Genomic DNA, 22,791 nt, shown 5'->3' with positions numbered 1-22,791 from the left:
TCTCTTAAATTCACGGTTTTCCGTGTTGTGTGAATAAGGCAGTGGTGGGTTTCAAAAATTGTTGGAACCTACTCTGTGGGAGTGGCTTGCCACCCATGTGACCGGATATGAAATTATGAATTAGTACTTAGGTCGGTCCAAGTAGCTATTCAGAAACTCTGGCATTGAAGCATGCAAGTCTTAAAGCTGTCCAGTTACAACATCCTTGCCAGTGGTGGGTTTCAAACAATTTTGGAAGCTCTTCTGTAGGTGTGGCCTGCTTTCCGGGTCCACTGGTTGAATCTCTTCTAACCGGTTCGGTAGATTTGATGAACCGGTTCTACCAAATAGGTGCGAATTGGTAGGAACCCACCTTTGGAATAAGGCAATGTCTGATACTTTCCCCCTTGCTTGATGAGCGTGTGGGGCAAAGCAGGGTGGGACAGGCGGGGTGATGGCTGTGTGGGTTGGATTAAAAAACCTACAAGGCCCCTTCCCAGCTCTAGTAATCTGGTAATCCAAGGAGAATCTGTGGATGTTTTCTTGCAAACCCTTCAATACCCAACTTGGTCACATCATCCGAAACATCTGGAAAACCACCCAGCTCAAGGGAAAACCAGCTCCAAAGATCACCCAGTTCAAGCTTGAGCTATAAATAGTCTCTTCCCCTGGCACAAATCCCAAACTTGACTATTGGGTCATCCAATGCAGCCTTGCGGCAATCCATCAAAGGCTCCTCAAAGCCGATCCCCAAAGGTCCTTGCGTAACACTTGCGCGTGGACGGAACCGGCTCTTGAGTTCTTCTGCCTCTTTTGAAATATTGCGGGGAGGGGGGAGGAGGAGTTGGGATGGGGGAGGAGAGAAAATGCGTGCAGAGGGAAGCCAAAGATGGGGGGAGGGGGCGGAAGCAAGGCGGAAATGGAGTAGCCGAGTCGGCTTTGACGCGCTCGCCTTTGATCCATTCAGAAATTCCCGGTGGCCAAACTGGGGGGGGGGGCGACAAAGGACGAGGGAGCTGCCCGAGGAAAGGGGGGGGAGGAGGAGGACGCGCGTGGATTGGTCGGCTCGGGACCTGAGCATCCGGGCGGGGCGAGGGAGGAGAGGGACGGGAAGAGGCGAGGGCGCTGGGCGTCAGCAGCTGCTGGCACCACCTTGGCGGAGGCAGAGCCAGCAGGAGGAGGAGGAGGAAGAGGAGGAAGGCCGGGCAAGGCAGCTCCCTTCGCCATCTACCCAGGAAGCTGCCGCTGCCACAGGAGCCGCGCAATCCTCTGGCCTGGCCGGGCACGCATCAACCACCCACCCAGCCACCCGCGGGGTTTTTTGCAAAAAGCCAGCCGGTTCCTTGCAGGGCGCAATCCAAGCTGCAAGGAACCCAGCGAGCGGGCCCGCTTGCTTTGGCCCGGCTTGGGAGGGAAGGGGGGGCGTGATGGTCGGGTGAGCGCCGGCCGGGCAGCCGTGCCGCCGTGCCCCTGCCACCGTCCCCCCGCCCGTTGGCCATGGCTGCCAAGGATGACTTGTACAGCCAAGTGGCCCCGTGGAGGAGCCGCCAGAGCCGAGCGGGGACCATCAAGCGGGGCTCATCGCTGGAGATCCTGCTCTCCATGGGCTTCCCCAAAGCGCGAGCGTGAGTTAGGCCTGGGGAAGGGAGGGAGGGTGGGAGGAATCTGGTTTTTGGAGGGGGGGCTGGAGGGGAGAGGGGGGGGTCGCAGGTTTGCCTCTCCCGGAGCTGGACTGGCGCGCCCCGCCACGCGTGCCAAAGCAAAGCGCGCATCCCGGGGGTCTTGGTTCTCCCCAGCCGGCCGGGCGATGCTCTCGTCCAGCCTTGCCTGTCGGACAGCGCGGGGCAAGGGGAAGCTGCTCTCCGGGCTGGGCGATGGGGTTCTGGAGAGGAGCGGTGCTGAGCATCCTTTGGCCCGCCGGGACGCTTTTCCAGGGGAGCCGTGGTGGCTGGAGATGGGCTGGGCTGGACTGCGCTCTGTTGCACCGCAGTGCAGAGGCCGAGCGATGGACTCGCCCAGCCCCGGCAGCCGGCCAAGCAAACTGCTTGCCGGGTGGCCGGAGCGAGGCAGCGGGGAGCTCGGCGACGAGGGACCAGCGCGCTGCCAACATCTGTGCCTCGCCGCTTTCTCATCTGGCTTCTCACTTCGGTTCCTTGTCTCCTTTTCCCCTCCACTTCGGCCCGTAATAACAGGACTGAGCCCGCAGCTGGAATCGAACCTGGGTTGCTCCCCCCCTCTGCCCCCGCCCTTCAGGCTGAGAGTGATGGGGGGGGGGTTGTGGTCCAGGAGCATCCTTGGCTCCCGGAAAAGCCAGCCCTTGTCTGGCACCCCTTCAAGTGTCCATCGCCTCCACTTTGGGGGGAATGGCACAAGCGTTTTCTCCGGGCGGGGGAGTCGGGCCCTGTCCTCCCCTTCGCTGGGCATCTCCTCCTACGCCAGCTTTTCCAGCCGGTGCCCTCCAGCTGTGTGTTGGAACTCGGCTTCCCAACCTGCCCAGGTACCCAGGGTGGGTTGGTGAGGCTGCGGAGGAATGCTGGGAAATGTAGTCCTAAATGCCCGCAGCGTTGGAAATGCTGGCTTCCAGCGTTTCAAGCTTGCTGGCCTTAATGGGGATGTTTTTATGCTTGGCAAGCCTGCGTTTTTCCTACAGGCCTTTCCCTCTCCTTCTCTCTAGCTGTAGGTAGGGCGGCTCAGGAATGATATTAGCCAGTCAAGTGTCAAGGGAAAGTCTGGATTGTAAGGGGAAAAACCGGTTTGTTGTTGTTAGTTGCAAAGTCGTGTCCTATCCACTGCAACCCCATGGACAACGTTCCTCCAGGCCTTCCTGTCCTCCTCCATCCTCTGAAGTCCATTTAAGCTCACGCCTGCTGCTTTGGTGACTCCATCCAGCCACCTCATTCTCTGTCATCCCCTTCTTCTTCTTTTGCCCTCCATCATGAGGCTCTTCTCCAGGGAGTCCTTCCTTCCCATTAGGTGGCCAAAGTCTAGGAGTTTCCTCTTCAGAATCTGGCCTTCTAAAGAGCAGTCAGGGTTGATCTCCTCTAGGACTGACCGGTTGGATCTCCTTGCAGTCCAAAGGGACTCGCAGGAGTCTTCTCCAGCACCAGAGTTCAAAAGCCCCAATTGTTTGGCGCGCAGCCTTTCTTATGGTCCAACTTTCACAGCCCTCCATTGCAACTGGGGAAACCGGTTATGCCATTCTAAAATATCTTTCGGAAGGACTTAAACGCTAACCTTTGGCATCATTAGTTTTATCCAGCAAACAGCACCCAGGTGTCATTTAAGGCAGTGTTTCTCAACCTTGGCAACTTGAAGATGTCCGGACTTCGACTCCCAGAATTCCCCAGCCAGCGAATGCTGGCTGGGGAATTCTGGGAGTTGAAGTCCGGACATCTTCAAGTTGCCAAGGTTGAGAAACACTGATTTAAGGCACAGGAGCATGCTTTATTTTTTTTTTTAAAAGTCTTGTTTGACCAATGCAGGTGGTAGAACTGAAAGTGATAGTGTCCTAAACAAGGCCATCCTCTCCACTTCGGTTAACCTTGGATGTAGTGAACATATGAAGAGTTTCATTTAGGTGTTTGTTAAAAATGCTTTTCCTTAAGGGTTTGAACAGGGCTTCGAAATAGCACAAAACGAAAAAGAAAGCAGAAAGAAACAGAATCCAAGGAGAAGGAAGGAAGGAAGGAAGGAAGGAAGGAAGGAAGGAAGGAAGGAAGGAAGGGAAAGAGAGAAAAGAAACCCCAAGGGCAAAAAGAAAGAAAGAAAATAGAAAAAGTCAAACAAGAAAAAAAAAAACTCAGAATATTTTAATAAGTGGCTCCCAGCCTTTGCAACAAGTTCAAGGAAAGTTTATTTATTTATATTTCATATTTCCTAACCGCCCCTCTCCCTCTGAGATTAATATTTCCTCCCTCTCACTCCCCCCTAAAATTTTGAACATAATCCACTTCTTCCCATCGAGAGATTAATCAAGTTTTGTGAACCTTGTCTGCAAACCACATTAGTAATCCTCGGTTAACAGCAAGAGTTTTAAAGGTTCTGTTACAGGGAGAATTATTTTCAAGCTAATTCAGAGGTTAAGGAAGACATTCCTGTTGGCCGCCATGCTAGTCTGTGAGAATTGCTGGATGGTTAGATCCCACCCCCTCAAAAGTCACAAGAAGCAGAATAACAGACTTGGAAGGGACCTTGGAGGTCTTCTAGTCCAACCCCCTGATCAAGCTGGAGACCCTCTACCATTCAGACACATGGCTGTCCAATCTTTTCTTTAAAACCTCCACTGTAGGAGCATTCACAACTTCTGGAGGCAACTTCTGTTCCACTGGTTAATTGCTCTCAGTGTCAGGAAATTTCTCCTCGGTTCTATGTTGCTTCTCTCCTTGATGAGTTTCCACCCATTGCTTCTTGTTCTACCTTCAGGTGCTTTGGAGAATAGGTTGACGCCCTCTTCTTTGTGGCAGCCCCTGAGATATCGGAACACTGCTATCATATAAAATAAATACAATAGCAGAGTTGGAAGGGATCTTGGAGGTCTTCTAGTCCAACCCCCTGCCTAGGCAGGAAACGCTATACCGTTTCAGACAAATGGCTATCCAACATCTTCTTAAAGGCTTCCAGTGTTGGGGCAGTCACAACTTCTGGAGGCAACTTCTGTTCCACTGATTAATTGTTCTAACTGTCGGGAAATTTCTCCTCAGTTCTAGGTTGCTTCTCTCCTTGATTAGTTTCCACCCATTGCTTCTTGTTCTACACTCAGGTGCCTTGGAGAATAGCTTGACTCCCTCTTCTTTGTGGCAGCCCCTGAGATATTGGAACGCTGCTATCATGTCTCCCCTAGTCCTTCTTTTCATTAAATTAGACATACCCAGTTCCTGCAATCGTTCTTCATATGTTTCAGCCTCCAGTCCCCTAATCATCTTTGTTGCTCTTCTCTGCACTCTTTCTAGAGTCTCCACATCTTTTTTACATCGTGGCGAGCAAAACTGAATGCAGGATTCCAAGTGTGGCCTTACCAAGGCATGATAAAGTGGTATATCACTTCTACTCCTTCTCTTCATCAGAATAACAGAATTGGGAGGGACCTTGGAGGTCTTCTAGTCCCACCCACTGCTGAAGAAGGAAACTCTAGTCTATATCAATTCAGACAAGTGGCTGTCCACTCTCTTCTTTAAAACCTCCATTGTTGGAGCACCCACAATTTCTGGAGGCGGGTCATTCCCCTGGTTAATGGAACTGAGCAAGCTTCCAAGGGGCCTAGATTGCTTCATCCGGCAAGGGGTCAGAAAAGGCAAATGAAATGGCGAAAGAAAAAGGAAGCTGCGGATATGCGTTAGTCACAAATTCTGCCGAGTCATCATCTCAGAATCAAGAGCTCTAATGGAATCAGGAAAAAAAAAAAAGGAAGAAGCCAACAGAAGTAAATGCATGTTGTTTGTTTGGCCGGTGATCAACTCCTTCCATTTTCACACTGTCTGATGAATATTTGGAAATTTCAAAAGCTTGAGGGGTTTCCCCCCCCTCATTTGGTGGTTTTGGCTTAACCGATTAACAGAGTTGGAAGGTACTTTGGAGGTCATCTAGTCCAACCCCCCCGCGCCCATGCAGGAGACCCTACACCATTTCTGACAGATGACTGTCCAGTCTCTTCTTTTTTTTTTCATTTTAATAAATGATTTATTATTTTGGTATCACGGTTGCAAATAATTTGCATTTCTTCCAATGACAACACCACGTATGCCGTACGAAATATCTGTAACATTCCATTCCCTATGCAGTACATTTGCATATGAGAGTTCTAAGAACAATCCAGTTAAGTCACAATTTACTATCTAAAGCAGTGTTTCTCAACCTTGGCAACTTGAAGATGTCCGGACTTTAACTCCCAGAATTCCCCAGCCAGCATTCGCTGGCTGGGGAATTCTGGGAGTTGAAGTCCGGACATCTTCAAGTTGCCAAGGTTGAGAAACACTGATCTAAAGAATTAAGGTTCCACGTCATCAGTTATTTTATACAGGCAATTTGCTTAAAAAAACAAAAACAATATGCTGAATTTCAAACAACCAGCAAAGGGATAAAAATCTATTCATACGAATTCATAAGTCATAGCATTAAACCGAAAACAAAGTTTTATGTCCAGTCTCTTCTTGAAAGCCTCCAGGGATGAAGCTCCCACAACTTCCGATGGCAACTTCTGTTCCATGGATTGATTGTTCTCCCTGTTAGAAAATTTCACCTTATTTCCAGGTTGAATCTCTTCTTGGTCAGTTTCCATCCATTATTCCTTGTCTGGCCTTCTGGTGCTTTGGAAAATAGCTTGATCCCCCTCCTCTCTGTGGCAGCCCCTCACATATTGGAAGATGCTCTCCTGTCTCCCCTGGTCCTTCTCTTCCCTAGACTAGCCAGGCCCAGTTCCTGCAACCGTTCTTCATATGCTTTAGCCTCCAGTCCCCTAATCATCTTGGTTGCTCTTCTCTGCACTTTTTCCTAGAGTCTCAATCTTTTTTTGGAGACTCTGGTGACCAAAATTGAATGCAGTATTCCAGGTGTGTTCTTACTAAGGCTCTATAGAGTGGTGTTATTACCTCCCTTGATCTTGATTGTATCCCTCTGTATTAGTACCTTAGTAGTATTTCAGTAGCTACTTCTCCCGGGAAGCCTTCTTACCGTAATGTAGATTTTGGATGATGACAATTTGGAATTTGATGTGAGTGAACGGAAGTATTCTTTGCTTTTCAGTTTCCGGTGAAATTAAACTAGGAAATGGCTGGGGAAAGAATAAGTTTTCATTTGCTTTTGATCTTCTGCGACTGGTCTGTCGGGATCTACTACAGATAGCCCTCAACTTACGACATTTCATTTAGTGAATGTTTGAAGTTTCATTTAGTGAATATTTGAAGTTTAGTGAATATTTGAAGTTTAGTGAATGTTTGAAATTTAGTGAATATTTGAAGTTTAGTGAATGTTTGAAACTTAGTGAATGTTTGAAGTTTAGTGAATGTTTGAAGTTTAGTGAATATTTGAAGTCTAGTGAATATTTAAAGTTTAGTGAATGTTTGAAGTTTAGTGAATGTTTGAAGTTTAGTGAATGTTTGAAATTTAGTGAATGTTTGAAGTTTAGTGAATATTTGAAGTTTAGTGAATGTTTGAAATTTAGTGAATGTTTGAAGTTTAGTGAATGTTTGAAGTTTAGTGAATGTTTGAAGTTTAGTGAATATTTGAAGTCTAGTGAATATTTAAAGTTTAGTGAATGTTTGAAGTTTAGTGAATGTTTGAAGTTTAGTGAATGTTTGAAATTTAGTGAATGTTTGAAGTTTAGTGAATATTTGAAGATTAGTGAATGTTTGAAGTTTAGTGAATGTTTGAAGTTTAGTGAATATTTGAAGTTTAGTGAATATTTGAAGTTTAGTGAATGTTTGAAGTTTAGTGAATGTTTGAAGTTTAGTGAATATTTGAATGTTTGAAGTTTAGTGAATGTTTGAAGTTGAATGTTTGAAGAATGTTTGAAGACTTATGATCCTTTTTCCAACTGCAGCATCCATACAGACACATGATCAAAATTCAGATGCTGGGCAGCTGACTCATATTTATGACAGTTGCAGTTCTCCGGGGTCATGCTCCCCTTTTGCGACCTTCTGACAAGGGAAGACAGTGGGGAAGCCAGCTTCACTTAAGAACCGTGTCACTAACTTAGCAATTTCAGTGATTCACTTAACAAACGCGGCGAGAAAGGTCATAAAACAAGGCAAAACTCACTTAACGAATGTGTCGCTCAGAAGTGTAGATTTGGGGCTCAATTGTGGTTATAAGTCAAGGACTAACTATCTACTCACTAACCTTGGGGATGTTATACCCAGAGTAATTTTTAAACCACCAACTCATTTATGGATGGAAACTGATCAAGGAGAGATTCAACCTGGAAATAAGGAGAATTTTTTTGACAGAGAGAACAATCAACCCATGGAACAGACGTTGCCTTCGGAAGTTATGGGAGCTTCATCCCTGGAAGCTTTCAAGAAGAGACTGGACTGCCATCTGTCCGGAATGCTGTAGGGTCTCCTGCTTTGGCAGGGGGCTGGACTAGATGATCTACAAGGTCCCTCCCAACTCTGTTAAACTATATCTACCCTGTTTCCCTGAAAATAAAACCTCCACGGATAATAAGCCCGATCAGGCTTTTGAGCGCATGTGTTAAGATAATCCCTCCGTTCAAAATAAGCCCTCCCCAAAAATATTGCAACACAGCAGCAGCCATGAGGTGACCACGCTCACCTCCTGCACCTCAAAAATAATAAGACCTCCCCGAAAATAAGGCCAAGCGCTTATTTCCAGTGGGGGGGAGCAAAAGAAAATAAGACCCTGTCTTATTTTCGGGGAAATATGGTATATTTATATTTGTTTGATTTAATAGCAGAATTTGTATCAATGAATGCTGTACGTTCCCCAGATTTTAAGAAGAGGCTAGCCAAGACCTTGGAAAATATTTCAGGTTCTTTCTCATTCTCAGCCATTGTTTAGAAGCCAAACCCATTAAAAAAAAAAAAGCACAGTGAAATAGTTTGCATATCTGTGCAGTTGGCAGCCTGGGCCTCAAACTCACTATAGTCTCTTCTTCCACCCACTGGTGTGATATTTTGATGTTCCTTTTTCCACTGACCTATTTTGATGCCTTGATAGATACCGGCAATCAAAAATCATAATGTGGTGAAAGATAATCCTTGTGTTACGACCACAACGAGAGGCTAGAATTTCCATTGCTAAGGCAAGGCGGGGTGCTTCATGAGTTGGGCCTGGTTTCACAACCCTCTTGGCCAAGGTCGTTAAGCGAGTCGCCGCATTTGTGAAGCGAAACACATGACGGTTAAGCAAACCAAAGGGTCCCTTGTTGGAATCCCCCTGGGAAGGTTGTAAGTGGGGATCACATGATCCCAGGGACGGTGCACCCTTTGCAAACACATGTTCATTGTCAAACCCCGGAGTCTTGATCATGGGATTTGGAGATGCTGCAAGGGTTATACCGTATTTTTCTGACTATAAGACGCACCTAGATGTCGAAGAGGAAAACAAGAAAAAAAATAGCTTTTGGCCTCTGTGCATCCAGTTTTTGCCCTCCCCGGCCCCCAGGCACAAAATATGAGGCGTGCAAAGGGTTCGGGAAGCCTGCAGAGTGCAAAAAACTATTTTTTAAATTTTACCTCTTCAAAATCTTGGTGCGTCTTATACTTCGGTACATCTTATACTCCAAAAAATATGGTAATTGAAATTGAAAACCCGATATTGCATTAATATTGCACTATGCCATAGAATTCAGTCTAGTTACTGCCCTGGGATAGAAACTCTTTTTCCCACCTATTTGTCCTTGTTTTTTATTGTCCTGTACCGTCTGCCAGATGGTAATAGTTCAAAAAAAAAGGATGGATCTTTGAGAATGTTTTGAACTTTCTTAAAGCAGCGGGAGCGCTAAAGCTCTTCCAAAGAGGGGAGGGGGCAGCCAATCATCCTCTGGGCAATGACGTTGACCCTCTGGAGCGCTGTCCTATCTGCCACTGGGCAATTGGCAAACCAGACACAGGTGCAGTCAGTTAAAATATTCTCTATGGTGCAGAGGTAGAAGGTCACCGGGCATTTTTTTTTCATGCAGTTGTTGTTTCCTGAGAAGGCTCAAGTATTTATTTATTTGTTTGTTTGTTTGTTTGTTTATTTATTTATTTATTTATTTATTTATTTATTTATTTATTTATTTATTATTTGTCTTGTATGCCACCCACTCCCGGAGGACTCCGGGCGGCTCACAAAAGACAAGGGAAAGGGGGAAAACAAGACAAAGACAACATATTAAAAACAAAACCAACATTCACAATTTCCGTGGAGGTAAATGCTGAGCCAGGTGGCGCAGTGGTTAAATGCAGCACTGCAGGCTACTTCAGCTGACTGCAGTTCAGCGGTTCAAATCTCACCGGCTCAGGGTTGACTCAGCCTTCCATCCTTCCGAGGTGGGTAAAATGGGGACCCGGATTGTTGTTGGGGGCAATATGCTGACTCTGTAAACCGCTTAGAGAGGGCTGAAAGCCCTATGAAGCGGTATATAAGTCTAACTGCTATTGCTATTGCTATTCTCAGCGCCCCCCCCCCCCAGCCTGCTGGAACAGCCAGGACTTGGTGGCTTTGCGGAAGGCCGGGAGGGTAGTAAGGGTCCGGATCTCGACAGGGAGCTCGTTCCAGAGGGCCGGAGCTGCAACAGAGAAGGCTCTCCCCCGGGGAGTCACCAGCCGACATTGGCTGGCAGATGGAATCCGGAGGAGACCTAACCAGTGCGATCTAATTGGTCTGAGAGAGGTAATCTTCTCTGCTGGGCCCTTTTGACCAGGGCTGAAATGTGAGCACCCCTCTTTTATGATAACACCCAGAAAGTTAAAACTGGCCACTCGCTCCACTCAGTCTCCATTGATAAGCAAGACCTGGATGCCTGATCTATCCCTGTTCAGATTGGAAAAGTTGAATCAGTTTGTTATTGTTCAGGCTGCAATGTTTTAACTACTGCAATGATGATTTTGATAGGGACTTTCAAACAAAATCACAACAAGACAGGTGTAACTCTGTGGCAAGATTCATCGATGAAAAGAACAAGGCCCAAGTTATAAAAACATCGACGTTCAGTTCAGCTTTTTGGGGGACGCGTGTGACTCCTGGTCCGGTTCGACATCCTAAAATATATAAAATGCCTTTAAAGTAAGACGAGATAGAATGAGGTTAGGTTGAGGAATAATTAGTACGCCGAGGATGTTCTGTTAAGCTAATGAGGCGAGACATTTATTAATAGCAGCGAACTGGGCTGCATATTGTCCCTCTCACCCTTCGAAATGAAATCTAGCAGATTTGCAAAATAGCTTCAAGGACGGATCGCTTGCTCAGATGTCAACGAGATTAAGATTCTTTCCTCCCCCCCATCTCAAAAAAAAAAAAACCCAGCTACTTGATCCAGGGAATAATTGGGCCACGTTTTGTGGTGGAGATGGTTCGTGGCTTCTCATCCTGAGCTGATAACCAGTTTTGTCCTAACATGTCATTGCCTTCCAAAGGTCCTTTTTTCAGGAGGCAACTGGACTTTCCGGTTTTTCTTTGAAGATGTTTTGCTTCTCATCCAAGAAGCTTCTTCAGCTCTGACTGGATGGTGGGGAGTGGAAAGATTTGTATTCCTTGCAGACAGCTGATCATTTGCATCTTTTTAGAGAGTTGTTGAGGCCGCCTGGAGGTTTATCTCTGTCCTCAGGGTCACCTGAGTGGCGCAAATGGGTGTGGGACCTTTTTGGAACCATTAAAAGGACTGTTGTAGATTGTTCCATGAATGCTCCAAGGAGTCTGCTTCGGGATTTGGTGAAGCCTAGGACAGAACAGAGGGACGCGGTGGCTCAGTGGCTAAGATGCTGAGCTTCTCGATCAGAAGGTCAGCAGTTCAGCAGTTTGAATCCCTAGCGCTATGTAACGGAGTGAGCTCCCTTTACTTGTCCCAGCTTCTGCCAACTGAGCAGTTTGAAAGCACGTAAAAAATGCAAGTAGAAAAATAGGAACCACCTTTGGTGGGAAGGTAACATCGTTCCGTGCACCTTCGGCGTTGAGTCATGCCGGCCACATGACCACAGAGACGTCTTTGGACAGCGCTGGCTCTTCGGCTTTGAAATGGAGATGAGCACTGCCCCCTAGAGTCAGGAACAACTAGCACATATGTGCAAGGGGAACTTTTACCTTTTCCCCCAGGTCAGAACAACAGGATACTTGGAGGCCAGAGAGCTGTGGGTTTGAAAATGGGGTGGTTTCTCCTCCGTAGCTGCAGAATCTTCTTGAATTTGTCAAGAGGCTTCCTCTCCGTTCTGATTTTAATTGGAGGGCTTCAACGCTCTCTATAATTTCTCAGCCGGTTATGGGGAGTTTGTGCTCGGTTTGTAGAGTCTGAATACAGCTACAGATGTTTCTATCTCCTGTTTGGTTGCTTTGTTTACTGTTCTCGGTCTGTATCTGATGACTATTCCAGATGTTGTAAGTTGCAGCTGCAGCAGTCTTAGGCAACCAGGGGTTAGCCGGTGAATTCCAATCACGTTTCTTGGGAGAAGTTTGAGTCAATGTTGCGGGACGCATCAAACAGTGGGTTGCATGATTGGGATTTATCCTTTGGAGGTGTTGAAGATTCTTATTTTTAAAAATTATTTTTATTCAACATTTTCCAAACATTAAAAATCACAAGTACGCTTTTACAGTTTTCTGTTATCTTTTTTCTAATTTTGGGTTTTCCATTCTACAACATATTGTCTTATACATATTCCTCTTTGTTTCATAATTTCTCATTTTTAATATAGATAGATGGATGGATGGATGGATGGATGGATGGATGGATGGATGGATGGATGGATAGATAGATAGATAGATGATAGATAGATAGATAGATAGATAGATAGATAGATAGATAGATAGATAGATAGATTTTACAACCCCCAGTATGCCCAAATATGGGAGGAAGATCACTACTTCCATTCTCTGTCCTTTGGCTCGTCACAAGAGACCATCCAGACAGAAACCCAATATTTTTTACTGTTGCCTTTTTGTTACTACATACATACATACATACATACATACATACATACATACATACATACATACATACATATTTAGAGTCACAACCCCTGGTAAGCCCCAATTATGGGAGGAAGCTAACTGCTTCCATCATCTGTCAATCGGCTCGTCACAAGAGTCCATCACGACAGAAACCCAATATTTTTACTGTTGCCTTTGTTACACATTTTGTGTTATATTTGTGCTGACAAATAAATAAAGGGAGACTAGTATAGATCTATTTCAAGCTATTTAGCTCTCATCAGCTAGCCATACCCTTACTGGGAATCGAACCTGTGTATGTTGTGTGTGTGTGTATATATATATTTATATATTTTACAACCCCCGGTATGCCCAAATATGGGAGGAAGATCACTACTTCCATTCTCTGTCTTTCGGCTCGTCACAAGAGACCATCCAGGCAGAAACCCAATATTTTTACTGTTGCCTACACACACACACACACACACACACACACACACACACACACACACACACACACACACACAATATTTACATCTCTATTACTGTCTGAATATATACCATCTCCTGTTACTATATTTTCTATCTATTCATTATGCATTGGCTTTACATCTCTTTTCAAGCCAATTATACCACCTGTCGAATAGATGGTATAATTGGGATTGGAGATTCTTGTTTTCTTCCTTTTTAACAAAGAATATGTTAGTGCTATTCCACATGTTTCCTTTGGCTAAAAATAATAAATCAATGTTAATTGCAACGGGTGTTGTGAGTCACACCTCATGGTCACAGCCAGGGAAAACCAAGGTGTTTGTAGTCCAAGATCTGGTTATTGATTGTGTGTTCAAAACTGGAAAAAACGGAGTTATTTTGGTCAATCAATGGGTACGCTTGGAATTGGGGCTGCATTAAGATTCTCATGAAAAACCTTTAACCTGTTATGTTTTTTTGAGGATTGGTTTTTCTTATTAACACATGGGGGACATACAAAGATGCATTCTGCAGTGCCAAACAATTTATTGATTGATTTATGCCACCTTTATTAATTTATACATAATACCGTTAGAAGAAATGTCCATCTTTTTCCCAAGGGGAGACAAAGACACTGGATTCATGGAAGTTGCTTGGAAAGAAGGTTTATCGATGATGGACAGGACCACGTGGTTTGAGGTCCTGGGGGAAAATGGGGCTCACGTGCCTTGAAAATCTCGAAGTAACAAAGGAAAGAGATGCTGTGTGAGCTTCAGTTTTATACTCTGTCTTGGGCCTCACCTTGGAGCTTCCTGTTCCTGTGCAATAAATGTATTCTGATTGGTGGCCAGACTCCCAGGCAGATGGGGGTCTTACCTAACTTTTTAGGCTGTCTGCATCCCCAGGCTTGGTTGAGCCTTGCTGGTGATACAATCTCCCCAGGTGCCACGTGTTGTGGTCCACCAGCGGCTTGCAGAGCTGGCAGCAGAGTCGGACAGTGAGGAGGTTGGGGAGGAACATGGGCCAGTCCTGGAGGCTGGGGAAGGCTCAGATGAGGGCTCTGTGTCGGAGGCAGAGAGTGGGGCCAGGGCCATCTGGGAGTTATGTGCCTCCTCCAGAGTCGGACAGCAGTGAGGCAGAGGAAAAGGGGAAGCCTGTTCCCAGTGTGCGCATGCACAAAGCTTCCAGAAGGCAAGAACAGTTAAGACAAAAGGGACAACTCGGGAGTAAGGCTTAGAGATGATTGGCCCCTCCCGTAAGACATAAAGGAGTAGCAAAGACACATGCGCCTTTGCAGGCAGCAAATTTGTTCGTTCTGGTCGGTTTAAACTCTGAAGCTCTGTGCTCCGTGTGGCCTTGCAAAGCTAATTGCCAATTTGGCAGCGTTTCAAGGGGGATAAAGGTGGGTGCTTATCGGCCTTATCCAGAAAGACTTTGGCAGACTTCGGTCGGACTCTTTGCAAACTGTTTGTGACTCATTACGGGCTGTGATTGAGCCTAATTCACAGCCGTTGAAATAAAAAGAGGGTTTTTGGGACTAAGCGTGTCTGAGGAAGCCTCGGTCAGAACATCATGTGGTGAGATGGGTAGCAGGCGAATCCTATCATGTCCTGAGGATCTTGTCTTAATCCTATCACCCTGGAGCTGAAGTGGGGGCGGGCAGGGAGCTTCAGGAAGCTGCTTTGTCTTTAAAAACATGTTTCTCCTTTTCTCATCTGGGGAAATATAATATTCTGCCTTTTTAATATTTCCTATAATATTTCATTTTTCTAGGAGTGGGGTGGATGCTAACTTCCTACAACACAAAGCACCAAATGTACCTAATACTCCTGCCTCTTTCTGTTTTCTCCAAAACAACCCTGTGAGGTGCTGAAAGGGAGTAATTGGCTCGAGGCCTCCCGCTTGGCTTTCCTGCCTAAGGCTGGACTGGAACTCCCAGTCTCCTGGTGATTGGCCCAAAATTACCCAGCTGTTTTCCCAAGCCTATGGCCGGATTAAAACTCACAGTCTCCTGGCGATTGGCCCAAAGTCACCCAGCTGGCTTTCATGCATAAGGCAGGACTAGAATTCACCGTCTCCTGGTGTTTGGCTGCAAAACACCCAGCCTGCTTTCACGCCCGAGACTAGAACTCACAGTCTCCCACTTTCTGGGCCAGCGAACTATACTACTATACCGAACTGGCTCACTCTTAATTTTCATAAACATTTGTGGGAAGAAAACCGTTGGCACACCGAACACTGAGTTATCGGAATTGCAGTTTTCCACAGTTGCCCAACGTCTGTGTTGTTGGAAACCTGTTCCCCAGCTGAACACTATTTCTTTTGCAATTAAAATAAATAAATAACGCTGGGAATGTTTGGAGCAGAAGGACCGAATAGGGTGACTAAGGAAAAAGCAAACATAATGTTTATCAGGTATTCTTCTAGGAGACTGGGGTTTTGCGAGGATCAGATAAAAAGACAAGAGGACTTTTGTTTAGGGGAAAACTTCCCAAGGCTTATGCAAACCGTGGGGTGGAATTTGAAACGCCGCCTTTAAAGAAAGAAGGGCCTTGGATTTAGGTTATCAGCAGAATGAGAGTTTTCTCCTTTGGCCTTCTGTGTTATGCTATGAACTATAAGACAACTGCAGCTCAAATTTTGGATCTTCTTTCCTTTTTAAAAAAAAAATCTATTTTATTTTTGTTCTCTTATATATAGTTACGGGTATATATTCACATAGTTATTATTCTTATTTATCTTTATCACTTTTACATATTTGTTTTTCCATATAAAAGGTTAAAATATACATTCTGAATTGCTTTGTTTACCATCCCATACATTTATTTTGTATTTGTATTATCATCGCCCTATTTTCTCTTTTCATCCTCCCTCCCTTCTCTCCTTCCTCCCCTCCTTTCCCTTTCCTTTTTCCCCTTTCCTTTCCCTTTCCTTTTTCCCCTTTCCTTTTCCCTACCCCTCTCTTCCCCTTCCTACCCTCTCTCCTTCTCTTTCTATCCCTTCCCTCTTTCCTCTCCTTTCCTCTTTCTTCCTCCTCTCCCCTTCCCTCTCTCCTCCTCTCTTCCTTTCCTTTTCTGTTATTGTGGTTATCTTTTTTCAACTCTGAGCTGGTGTATTTTGGGGATGGTATTCCCGCAAACTCTGTTATAATTTTATGCTTAACCTTTCCTATTCCCTTTTCTTCATTTTGCATCTTCTGAGTAGTTTGTGATAAATATTCAAGGGACAAGTGCTCTCTTTCTCTTTATTTCATAGTTGAGAGTTTTTGCTTTTACATTTCTGTTAGCTGTTTGCAAATGGGGTAGAAATTCTTCCTTGTGCACAGAAGCTACACTAGCATTCCTTTTTTTTAACAAAACTTATTTTTATTGTTTTACATCATACATTTCCTTTCTGTGTTAAGCAGTGCACTCTCTCGGTATCCATGATGTTAGCATACAAGCATACAAACATCCTCATTATGAATATACATACATACATACATACATACATACTCCTGTATATTCTTCATCCACACTTCCAAACTATTTCACCATAACTGCTGTGTTTCATTCTTCAAATAATAAGAATATAAAAAGGTAAAGGTTCCCTTTGCACATATATGCTAGTCGTTCCCGACTCTAGGGGGCGGTGCTCGTCTCCGTTTCAAAGCTGAAGAGCCAGCTCTGTCTGAAGACGACTCCGTGATCATGTGGCTGGCATGACTACATGCCGAAGGCGCACGGAACGTTGTTACCTTCCCACCAAAGGTGGTTCCTATTTTTCTACTTCCATTTTTACGTGCTTTCGAACTGCTAGGTTGGCAGAAGCAGGGACAAGTCACGGGAACTCACTCCGTTACGCGGCGCTAGGGATTCGAACCGCCGACCGTTCTGATCAACAAGCTCAGCGTCTTAGCCCCTGAGCCACTGCATGGAGATATAAGGATATAGCACAAGCTTATTCCGAGGTTTGACTTTAAGGTCTGGAGCAAGGGGAGGTAAACTTTGGCTTAGGATGATAACTTATCTGGGCCTCAACCTTTAAACGAGACTCTTTCCCCTATAATCTTGGGGAGGTTCACCGCTCTTGACCATTAATCTTCTCCCTCTGACAGAACAGCTGCACCAGACAGCTGCTCAACCTTAAGTTCCTTGGAGGGAGGAAAAAAATAAGGCCCAGATGTAGCAAGTTAATCTAGTTTGGCCCTTAATCATATTGCTTTGTCTACGTTTTAAGTTTCTCCTCTGCAAGCTCGGGATAATATTGCTGACCTAGTTTGCAGTGTAAGAGTCAACAAGGCGAGCTTTGAACATACTTTAAGCCTTGTGCAAATGCTGATAATTCATGACCATCACTTCTGCATTGTGCTTGGAAGTATTTCCCCCCCCCTTTAGCTGAGTCAGCCTTGGTCAGACGCACATGTTTTGGGGAGTGGGTGGTAGAGCTAACAATGACATCTTAACTGCCCCAAAGAGAAAGCAACTCCCTCCAACTTTGTGCCACTACTTTTTCATTTACCATCTTGACCAGTGTTACACATTCCTTCCTAAAATGAAATTATTATTATAATTATTATTATTTATATCTCTGTGCATGTTCTTTTTTGTTTGCTTTTTTATTTAATATATTCATTGGGTTGCTTTTCAATTTGTGTAGGAGAAGAGGAGGCTGATCTGGGAGGTGGAGTTAAAGGTGCTATCAGTTTGGACTCCTTGCGTTGCCATAAGAGACCCGAGCCCAGCAACCTCTAAATTCGTTGAGCCTTATCTAGCGCCAATTTTAGCTTTGACCATTAGCTGACTAAATCCATGTGTAGAGATAGCAATAGCAATTAGACTTATATACCGCTTCATAGGGCTTTCAGCCCTCTCTAAGCGGTTTACAGAGTCAGCATATTGCCCCCAACAACAATCCGGGTCCTCATTTTACCCACCTCGGAAGGATGGGAGGCTGAGTCAACCCTGAGCCAGTGAGATTTGAACAGCCGAACTGCAGAAGTGCAGTCAGCTGAAGTAGCCTGCAGTGCTGCATTTAACCACTGCGCCACCTCGGCTCAGATAGCAGTAATGAACTCTTCTGTACTTTGAAATCAATCGATGCTCTTGGTTATTTGAGCCTGGCAATTTCACTTTGTTACGTAGAGCAGGGATGGCAAACTTTTTAGGCGCGGAGTATCCAAACTGTACACGGGCATGCCCAAACTGAAAGGTGTGTGCGCATGCACGAATGAGTGCGTGCATGGATATCAGTGGTGGAATTTTAAATTTTTTACTACTGGTTCTGTGGGCGTGGCTTGGTGGACATGGTGTGGCTTGGTGGGCGTGGCAGGAGAAAGATACTGCAGAATCCCCATTCCCTCCCGATCAGCTGGGCCACAAGAGGCAGAGAATAGATGGGGCGGGGCCAGCCAGAGATGGTATTTACCGTTCTCCGAAGTACTCAAAATTTCCCCTACCGGTTCTCCAGAACTGGTCAGAACCTGCTGAATCCCACCTCTGGGGGACATGTGCACATGCACAGCAGAGACCCAAAGACCAGCTGGCCCACAGGAGGTGGGGCATCACAACACCGGCAGCGCAGCAAGAGGTAAGATCTTTGTTTTGTGAGTTCTGTTTCACCATTTCTAGGGAAGCAGAAGCTCACGAAAGAAACGACACAGAGATCTGACATGGGGCGATGACGCATGTGCCGTCAGACAGGGCTCTCTGCCCACCACCTCTGGCACACCTGCCAAAGGTTCGCCATCACACCCTAAGAGGAATTTAGCAGTGCAACAGGTTCATATTCGGCCGGTTTGCTGTTGCCATCTTGAATGTCTCTTCGTTAGTTGTCATTGGGCAACGAATGTTCCTTCTCTTTTTGGTCTCATTTCTTTTCCCTTTGTCTTCTTGTCCTTTCTTTAAACTCTTGATGGCCAAACCTTGTGAGTGGGGCTTCCTTCCCCTTTGGGTTAAAAGTTTGGTATGATCTAAAGCAGTGTTTCTCAACCTTAGCAACTTGAAGATGTCTGGACTTCAACTCCCAGAATTCCCCAGCCAGCGAATGCTGGCTGGGGAATTCTGGGAGTTGAAGTCCAGACATCTTCAAGTTGCCAAGGTTGAGAAACACTGATCTAAAGATCAAACAATTGTTTGACAACGAGCTGGAATGGTTGACACATTCAACTCCTGTGTGTGTCGTAGTTAGATTTTTCCATTATGACTGTGCAGCCTGGTAGTCCTGGATTGAATCAGCCCTGAAGGGAGGGGGGGGTATTGATGAAGTCAGATAAGGACTCTTCAAAATTGGTGGGTGGGGGGGGAGAGAGAAGAGGAGATACAATGAGCGGTTTTAGAGCGTTGCGATTGATCCTGCTTGCCAGGTAGAAAATGACTCATATTTTACAAGTGCTATTAAACTTCCAAATAACATACCCACAGCAACAAACTCCCGAGGCAGGTACATTCCTCAAAGAATGGTTTTATTGGATACTAGCCAGTGGTGGGTTTCAAAAAAAATTTAGAACCTCTTCTGTAGGTGTGGCCTGCTTTCTGGGAGTGGCTTGCTGGCCATGTGACTGAGTGGGTGTGGCTTGGCAGTCATGTGACTGGGTGGGCGTGGCCAACTTGTAAAATGTGGTGAAACTCACTTAACAACGCTCTTGCTTAGCAACCAAAATGTTGGCTCAGAAACTCTGGCATTTGAAGCACACAAGTCTTAAAGTTACAAGACTCTTGCACCCCTAACCCTTTAGAAAAGAAAACCGCCAGGGGTGTTCAAACCTGACAGCTTTAAGACTTGTGGACTTCAACTCCCAGAATTCCTCCTCCTGCTCTTCATCTTGATGATGTGTGGACGGGCGGGGGGAGGGAGCTGGAACCGGTTCTAAATGGCACTCTAGATTTGTAGAATCTCTTCTATAGAAGAGGTTAGAACTGGCAGGAACCCACCCCTGATACTAGCTGATAAACTGGCGTTGCCCAGGTATTTATAGACATTGAAGCGTTTGTCTGACAGGCAGCCATTGAGAGGGGATTTTCTTCCCCCTACTCCCATGCCCATCATCCCTACCCTCTCCTTCCACCTCCCATGCTCTCCTCTTTCCCGCCCTGTCTACGATGCTGGCACTTTGCCCCCGAAACATTTATTGGATATGTCATATTGGCACAGGCTGGTGAAAACCGACTCTGAAGTTTCCCGCGTTTTTCACCTAATTAAACTGTTTTTCCCCCCTCCCCAAACAATCCGTCACATGGTCCAATCAAGGCGCTGTCTGGTTGCCTGGTGACATCACTCCTCCTTCCTCCGACCAGGTGTGAGAACGGCCTTGGTTCCCAAGAGAAAGTATCTTATTTTGGCTACACAACCCCAGCTATCTCAATTCCCCCCCTCATCCCTATCTCTCAGCAGCACTGAAGCTCCAAGATGGTTTTGCTCAGGGTGCTTTATAGTAGTTAGATTAGTAGTTAGATTTATATACCGCTTCATAGGCCTTTCAGCTGTCTCTAAGCGGTTTACAGAGTCAGCATATTGCCCCCACAGTCTGGGTCCTCATTTTACCCACCTCGGAAGGATGGAAGGATGAGTCAACCCTGAGCCAGTGAGATTTGAACTGCAACTAGCAGTCAGCTGAAGTGGCCTGCAGTACTGCACCCTAACCACTGCGCCACCTCGGCTCTTTATGTGTGGACATGGAAGCTTCAAGGAAAACTAGCCGGGTTATATCAACCTAGATTATTTTTTTTTACAATTCAGCTGTGCTCCCACAGAGGTTTCTAGGCTCTGGAGTTAACAGGAAGTGCTTCTCACCTGCAAAGTTGCCCAGCTTGTTGTGCGTGTTAGAAGCAAGAAGAGGCTTGCAACATGTTCCATTAATGACCTTTACGGGAGGATATTGCATGGCCATTGTGGAAAAAAGAGATCCAGGTTGCATCAGCAGCTTCTGTAGTGTTCTTCCTACGCTTGCTTTAATTATTTCTGTAGTTGTTAGTTGTGAAGTCGTGTCCCACTCATCGCGACCCCACGGACAACGTTCCTCCAGGCTTTCCTGTCCTCTATCATCCTCTGGATTGTAAGGAGAAAAACCGGTTTGTTGTTGTTAGTTGCAAAGTCGTGTCCAATCCATTGCAACTCCATGGACAACATTCCTCCAGGCCTTCCTGTCCTCTACCATCCTCTGGAGTCCATTTAAGCTCATGCCAGCTGCTTTGGTGATTCCATCCAGCCACCTCCTTCTCTGTCGTCCCCTTCTTCTCTTGCCCTCCATCATTCCCAGTATGAGGCTCTTCTCCATTCAGTCCTTCCTTCTCATTAGGTGGCCAAAGTATTTGAGTTTCCTCTTCAGGATTTTGGCCTTCTAAAAAGCAGTCAGGGTTGATCTTCTCTAGGACTGACCAGTTGGATGGCCTTGCAGTCCAAGGGACTTGCAGGAGTCTTCTCCAGCACCAGAGTTCAAAGGCCTCCATTCTTTGGCGCTCAACCTTCCTTATGGTCCAACTTTCACAGCCATCCATTGCAACTGGGGAAACCATCGCCTTGACTAGACGCACTTTTGTTGGCAGGGTGATGTCTCTGCTTTTTAGGATGCTGTCTAGATTTCCCCTTAGACCCAGTCTTTATTCTTTTTATAAATAACTCAGGGCAGCGAACACAATTGATAGAGCCAAGGTGGCGCAGTGGTTAAATGCAGCTCTGCAGGCTACTGCTAGATCAGCAGGTCAGCGGTTCAAATCTCACCGGCTCAGGGTTGACTCAGTCTTCCATCCTTCCGAGGTGGGTAAAATGAGGACCCAGATTGTTGGGGGCAATATGCTGACTCTCTGTAAACCGCTTAGAGAGGCCTGAAAGGCCTATGAAGCGGTATATAAGTCTACTGCTATTGCTACTGCTATATTCCCTCCTCCTCCTATTTCCCCCCCCCTCAACGACAACCTGGTGAGGTGGGTTGGGCTCAGACAGAGGGACCGACTCAAAGTTACTCAGCTGACCTTCGTGCCTAAGGTAGGGCTAGAACTCACAGTCTCCCGGTGATTGAACCAAAGTCACCCAATTGACTTCATACCTAAAGCAGGGCTAGAACTCACCATCTCCTGATGATTGGTCCAAAGTCCCCCAGCTGGCTTTTGTGCCTCAGAAGGGACTAGAACTCACAATCTCCTAGTAATTGGTCAAAGTCACCCAGCCAGCTTTCATGCATAAAGCAGGACTAGAACTCACCATCTCCTAGTGATTGGCCCAAACTTCCCCAGCTGGCTTTTATGGCTAAGGCAGGACTAGAACTCACGGTCTCCTGGTTGGTTCCTAGCCTGACACTTTAACCCAGTGTTTCTCAACCTTGGCCACTTGAAGATGTCTAGACTTCAGCTCCCAGAATTCCCCAGCCAGCGAATGCTGGCTGGGGAATTCTGGGAGTTGAAGTCCAGACATCTTCAAGTGGCCAAGGTTGAGAAACACTGCTTTAACCACTAGACCAAAGTGTCTCTCTCTTAATGCCCCATGGAAATTCCAGGCCTCAGCAGTGCCCAAATGAACACGTGTGACCTCTGTCTTGCTGCAAATCTCTAGCAAGAGGAAGAACCAGGGTAGTATAATGTTTACACCCCCCCCTTAATTTATCAAAGTATAAAATAGAAAGAAAGAAAAAGAAATGGAAAACAAAGAAGAGGGGGAGAGGGGGGCAGGAAGAGAGATAGTGTGAAGGGAGAAGAGGAAAGAAGAAAGTACCAACATCCTTTAGCACAGCAGAAGATAACAACAGCACAACCACAACTTTTTGCATTTGCACCACAGTACGTA

The 22,791-nt window shown here is 45.9% G+C and overlaps 1 protein-coding gene across 2 annotated transcripts in view; it reads left to right on the top strand.

The window, feature by feature from the left end:
• The first annotated feature begins 1,124 nt into the window (after nucleotides 1–1,124).
• Nucleotides 1,125–22,791, top strand: part of UBASH3B (ubiquitin associated and SH3 domain containing B) — a 63,011-nt gene continuing 41,344 nt past the window's right edge. For both annotated transcript variants that reach the window (XM_087706411.1, XM_087706410.1), the window contains exon 1: nucleotides 1,125–1,604. In XM_087706411.1, coding sequence (XP_087562537.1) covers nucleotides 1,477–1,604 — 128 coding nt within the window. In that variant the 5' untranslated portion in view covers nucleotides 1,125–1,476. The remainder of the gene's footprint in view (nucleotides 1,605–22,791) is intronic.

Source organism: Thamnophis sirtalis, unplaced genomic scaffold (genome assembly GCF_051295495.1).
Source record: "Thamnophis sirtalis isolate CommonGarterSnake01/CBP01778 unplaced genomic scaffold, rThaSir2_p1.2 scaffold_2, whole genome shotgun sequence".
NCBI lineage: Eukaryota > Metazoa > Chordata > Lepidosauria > Squamata > Natricidae > Thamnophis > Thamnophis sirtalis.
The sequence above is the reverse complement of the archived record's forward strand: the minus strand, read 5'-3'. Positions and strand labels throughout refer to the sequence as shown.